At 42.4% G+C, this 6,436-nt stretch overlaps 1 protein-coding gene across 1 annotated transcript; it reads left to right on the forward strand.

The window, feature by feature from the left end:
• Positions 1 to 711: 711 nt before the first annotated feature.
• On the forward strand, positions 712 to 4,261 carry FOXI2 (forkhead box I2; the record flags this gene model as incomplete). The annotated part of the gene is made up of 2 exons (XM_082268848.1): positions 712 to 1,273; positions 3,768 to 4,261. The coding sequence occupies 2 exons, from the start codon at positions 712 to 714 to the stop codon at positions 4,259 to 4,261; spliced, it is 1,056 nt and encodes a 351-aa protein (XP_082124974.1).
• Between the last annotated feature and the right edge of the window lie 2,175 nt (positions 4,262 to 6,436).

Consider the following 6,436-nt stretch of genomic DNA (forward strand, 5'->3'; position numbering starts at 1 on the left):
CTCCAGTCTGCACATTATATATATATATATATATATTACAAGCTCCAGTCTGTACACTGTATTACTCAAAGGATGCAGTCTGTACACTATATATCACAAGCTACAGATACACTGTATAAGGATACAATATATATGCAGTCTGTAATATATATATATATATATATATATATATATATAATTACAAGCTGCAGTCCACACACTGTATAGATATAATACGAGCTCTGTACACTGTATATCTCAAATGATGCAATCTGTACTATACATACACAACACAAGCTACAGATACACAGTATAAGGATACAATATATGACAATCTGCAGTCTTCACCCTGTATATAGATACCTTACAATGTGCAGTCTGTATACTGGACACCTAGACATTTATCACTCTACCCCCTCCCCTGTGATCAGAGGACTTTCAGACTTTGTATTACTTTCTAGTGAAGTGAAGTTTGCAGTTCCATTTACCGGAGCGTAAGTCGGAGTCTCCTCGAAGTGTCATGGTGGGGGCGGGTGATGGGTGGATGAAGGATGGGGGGGGGGGGGGGGGGGGGTCTTCTCATTACTACAATGAGTTTCAGCTTCTCATGCATTGATTGCACATAGACAGCCAGCTGTGTATAATAAAGTCCTCCCAGCACTCAGCCTTAGTTGGCGGCTCCTCTCCTCTCTCTATACTCAGCAGCACTTTAGTGGAGGAGTCAGTATGAACATGTACGGTCAGCACTCCTCTCCCCCCCAGCCAGGATACCCCTATCACCTGGACAATGCACTCTATCCTGACAACTTCAACCACCTCTACCCTCCGCAGAGCCTCTACCAGCCCCCGAAGACTGAAATCCACACGCCAGGATACGGTGGCATCAGTGACTACCCAGCTTCAAATGGCAGCCCATACTGGTGGCTGAACGGGTCCAGTGTCCGCCCCTCTCCTTACCTGAATAGAAGGGGATCTTCTGGCTATGGGGGCAGCCAGGCTCAGAAGGTGGTAGTTCCTCCTGGGTATGGTCCATCAGAGCTGCCATGGCGATCCTTCCCCTCCCAGGAGGAGCTATTCCAGATGGTGAGACCACCCTACTCCTACTCTGCCCTCATCGCCTTGGCCATCGAGAACAGCCCCAACAAGAAGCTCACCCTCAGCCAGATTTACACCTTTGTGGCTGATAACTTTCCTTACTACAGGAAGACCAAAACTGGCTGGCAGAACTCCATCAGACACAACCTGTCCCTCAATGACTGCTTCAAGAAGGTTGCCAGGGAAGAACATGATCCAGGTAAAAAAAAAAAAAGCTACAATAAAAAGATATATATATATATATATATATATATATATATATATATATATATATATATATATATATATATATATATATATATATATATATAATTTTTTTTTTTTTTTTTTTTGCTGTGAATTTTTATATATAGCACAATTTATATTAATTGAAGTGTCTGGCATGCTCCAACTTCATATGTTTCTAGTGATGTCTCTTCTCCCCCCCGACCACCCTATAGCAGTTTTATATGCATGAGATTGAACTCTTCCAGGTAGCAGGTGCAAATGCGCACTACTGGAGGCTCACTGCCGCTGCGATTATACCCAGCAGGAGATAGAGAGAGGTGTGTGATAGATTATAATAATCTCTCTCACTAGTCACTGCACTAATGACACTGGCTGGGAAGGGGGGGGGGGTTATCAGGGGCAAGCAAGGGTTAATGTGTGCCTAGCCAGGTGTTTTAGTACAGTGTGGGAGGGGCTTTTCTAGGGAAAGACATGGCTCCATGTCCCTGCTTTGCAGAGAAACTAGATCCATGCTTTCCCTTCTGTCAGAACAGCTATATGCCTGGTTTGCATAGGCAGACCTCCATTCTGTGTGTCTGCAGGATGATCGGCGGGTGCCGGTGGGCATCAAGTCCGCGGCTCCTGCTGGGTATAATCGCAGCGGGAGTGAGCCTCCAGTAGTGCGCATTTGCACCTGCTACCTGGAAGAGCTCAATCTCATGCATATAAAACTGCTATAGGGTGGTCAGCAAGTAGTTAAATAAGGACATGTGTGCTCCAGTGCGCTTTACCACATTTGCAGGATAGCTCAGTGCAGAAAAATGCAGCAAGTTCGACTTTTTTTTTCCTGGAACACACAGGAACTGACTGCATGCAAAAAAAAAAAAAAGTTATATCATTTTTTATTTATTTTTTTAAACATGGGTTTTAGGTCTTGTGGGTCCCCTTACTTAGGCCCCTTTCACATTAGTGCGACTTGTCCCGTGATTTTGGACCGCAAAATCGCATGACAAGTCGTTTTCCATTATTTTCAATGAGCCCCATTCATATCAGTGCGTTTTGAAGTCGCACCAACTTCAAAGTAGTTCCTGCACTACTTTGCCATGATTTGATTGCATTTTGAGCCATAGCCATTGCTTTCAAAATCGTTTCAAAGTCGCGCCGTAAAATTGCGTCGCATAAGTGTGAAAGGGGCCTTAGATGCAGTGTAGGTTATGCTTTAAGTGCCAAAAATACTAATTCATTTTTAATATTCAAAGCAAACTTCCCCATCCATCATATGTCTCCTTTATTTTGCTGAGAAGTCTTCTGCTGGTGTAGCAGACTCTGCAATATCCATCATAATGCTCAAAATGGCAGTATTAATGCACTGAGATATAAGAAGGCCTTCTTACCTCTGGGACACCTTACCAGAAGGAGAGACCTCAGGTGCGCCTCTCGTTGGTCAGTATGTGGATGTGCTGACCAATGGGTGCTCTCCATTTCAAGAATTATGATGGATCTCCCTGTGGGGCTACGCTTTATGGTCAGTGGACCTTTTCACCCGCAGCACAGGGCATTGTGGGTCCAGTGGGGTGGCCAGGATACTTTGTGTATGCACATGTGTGTGTGCGCTCCTGAAAATGCTAGTTGCCTGGCTTTCTGGCTTCAGTAACTTTTGCATCCCTGATCTGAAACCTGCATGCAGGACAAAGGGTCCCCCCACCCTAACTTCTTGTATAGCCACCAGACTAGGAAGTCAAGTCATCTGAACAGACCACAGATGGTGAGGATAGTTTTTGCTGGAGTTGTACTTTAAAGCCAACTTGTAGTTTCCTCGAACGCAATATAAAGATAATCTGGTTTGGTTCAAAATGTATTTAATACTACCCCAGCACAAATATCTGGCCACCAGGAGCTAAACCACACTGCTGTGTGGAAGTGGTGGTCTTTTAGTGGTGTAATGTGCTTCCTGCTGAGTTAGGGTTACAGAGCTGCAATTGGTGGGGGGGGGGGGGGGGGGTGGTGGTTATGAGTGGTCTTTATTGCAGCACTGTAGTTATGACAAGGTAGAGAAGGTGGAGAGTGGTGTCAGACTGCTATGGTAAAGTCCCCATCCTTGGAAAGAGCGCAACGCTCTTTAGTTGCATATTGTTTCAGGCCATAGTGGTAGTATTGTGCTGGGACTGAAAATGTATTGCATAAAAATGAAATTCCTGGCTTAAACTTAAGTGTAGTATTCTCTTAAAAAAAAAAAAAAAACACAACCAATTTGGTTTTATTCGTGCACTATACCTCTGTTCTCTCTGGGTCAGGCCATAAGTGTACCCTTTTATGACTTATCTCTGTAGTAATTCATCAAGGATACTAATTATATGGTCATCCTCCTGGAGGGAGAAAATATGATCTTGTAGGCATAGCTAGTTTGCAAACGTATTCAACCTTAAAACATCTACTCCATCTTGAAAAGGCTTTTTTCATATATTTCTAAATAAATCTGTCAACAGGGAAGGGCTGTTACTGGATGCTGGATCCAAACACTGAGAAGATGTTCGATAATGGAACCTTCAGGCGAAAGAAGAAAAAGAAGAGCAAAGAAACTGCTGGTCACGTGACAGAACTCTCTGTAAAGTTGGACAGCAAGAATAGTCCAAAATCCCAGAGGTCAGACAGCCTCGAGGAAAATAAAGATCATAAGGTCAAGTCTTCTCCTGAGTCCTCCCCACCTTTGGACACAAGCCCGTGTCTCACCAGCTTCTCATCTGCCATGAATGCAATGATGGGTAGTCACCCCTCTTTGAAGATCTCTGGGGAATTCTCACCCACCAAGTGCTGTTTTGCTGGACTGGCCCCTTACTCCATTGGTAACGACTCGGGACAAATTGGAGAAGCCAACTTCCTACCTCACTGTTATCCAACCAGTCAGAACAGCCTGTGCCCTTCTCTGATGGGCTCTCTCCACACCGGTCCCATGCTGTATAATCCGAAAGCTGAAGTGTGATGGACCTAAAAACACACAGCTTCCTTTATTGAACTGTTGTGCCTTTTTTTTATAAAAAAAAAAACATGCTATGATCAATAGATCTAGACCATATACTATCCAAAAAAAAGCACTGAAGGGCAGTATTTAACGAGATATACCTCTGATTTCTGTGGATACACATGATTTTGTCTTCATAGTTTATCTGAGAAATGTTCCAGCAGATAAACCATAGAGGGTATGCAACCCACTGGAGTCTTTTGAATACTGTTGCTGACCATCCTTATTCAACAATATGGGACAAATACCATAGAAATCCAGGCGTTTTTGAAATGACTAACTGTATAACCCAAGAGTGTTTTATTTTTTTAATCTTTATATTCCTATTTGAAAGTATAAAAAAGAGAGCATATGAATGGATGCTATGGTCAAAGGACAAACTGGTGGTTTGCAATATTACAGTGATCAAGTAATCTCTCATTTGGCCACCCAATCTGATTGTACAATCTCCTTCTTTTTTTTTAGATTCACCAAAACCATGTAATATTGAACACAAACTTTGGAAAATCTATTCAGTTTGTATCAAACTTCATAGTTGATAGTGGAATCTAGTAAGTAGTTTGTACAATCCGGTTTTATATTGTGGTCTGTTTTAAGAGAAGCTCTTGCCCACCTTCTAAAGCTGCTAATACCTTGACTTTTATATTGACCATATGCCGTTTTTTTAGTGCTTTAAAGCTGATTTCCAGCTTTTAGTGGAGTTTAAGTAGGTATTGTGGACTAAGCTGGTCTAAATCGGTGGTCCTCAACTCCTGTCCTCAGGACCCACTAACAGGCCAGATTTTAAGTATTACCTTGGGGAGATGAAGACTAGAGCACTGCAATCGCTGAGCAGCAAAGGATATCACCTGAGATGTATTTCAGTTATCTTGCAAATCTGGCCTGTTAGTGGGCCCTGTAGGCCAGGGTTGAGGACCACTGGTCTAAATGAACTGCTATCTTTACTACTAGATGTGCGTGCTGTAGGTAGGCTCAGTTGCATAAAGTGCTGTTTTTTGGCAGCGAGTCAGGAATTTCTGAGAAATTAGGAGTTTGGCAATTTTTACAGGAGATTTGCACTCTGTGAATAAATATAAAGTGTCCTTTGCATGGCTGAGTTGAAGATATGCAGTGTCATTCACCCACCTCTCCACTTTAGTCAATCGGAGGAAGCTTTGTATTCATAAAATACAAAGCTCCCTGTGATTGGCTTGAGTCCTAAACCCTTTTTTTGTTCTGAGTGAGATGGGTACGTTCCTGTCTTGCGGCCAGAACACAGCCCTGTATTACTGTATGTAACTTAGGCTACATACAGCGGGCACATCTAGTCCAAACTAGCCATTACCCGCACTACTAGAACGATAAGACTGCTCCCAAAATGCCATGTGAGTTTGTTGTGTTTAGACCTTGATATGGGGGGGGGGGGGGGGGGGTTTCCTTCCTTGGTCAGTTGCATTTGTGAAATTCTGGTTTTACCATGTTTTGTACAAACCTTTTTTATTTTTAATTAATTTTTGCACTTCAAATGTACTTTTGTAGTCCTTTTTTTGTAATTTTATGTAAGATAAAAGTAGCTTCTTTTTTAAAGGAATCTTGTTGGACATTGACTCCTGACAATAACTCTAATCCCAAGGTATTTTTCATGGGGTATTTTAATTAATCATGAAAAATCATTGAAGGTGATGTTTGGTAATAGTGTTGGTGGTATCTGCATACTTGTTTTTAGGCCAGTGACTCAAGTATATTAAGCCTTTTTATAGCAGTTTTTCATTAAAGCAGCCTTTTCCAACCTTTCTGCTTTGAATTCAAATTCAGGTGTCACTGGGGTGGTGAACCTTTTTATATGGGTGGTCATGCTGTTGGCTCTGCCAAGTACTGTTTCCCTGAAAATAAGCCCTACCCTGAAAATAAGACCTAGCGTGATTTTCAGGGATGGCTGCAATATAAGCCCTACCCTGAAAATAAGCCCTAGTAAAATCCTTTATCTCAGCCCCTCCCTCTGCAGGATTCGGAGAGGGAAAGTGGAGCTCTGGAGGGTCACATGAGTGCCCAGCGGCGCTGTAAGTAAGGTATTTTCCACAATAAAGTTACAAAAGGAGACACACTGCACAGTACATAATCTTTTTACAAAATCGATTACATATTTTTACAATGACT

Source organism: Pelophylax lessonae (genome assembly GCF_965119305.1).
Source record: "Pelophylax lessonae genome assembly, chromosome: 9".
In the NCBI taxonomy this organism is placed as follows: Eukaryota; Metazoa; Chordata; class Amphibia; order Anura; family Ranidae; genus Pelophylax; species Pelophylax lessonae.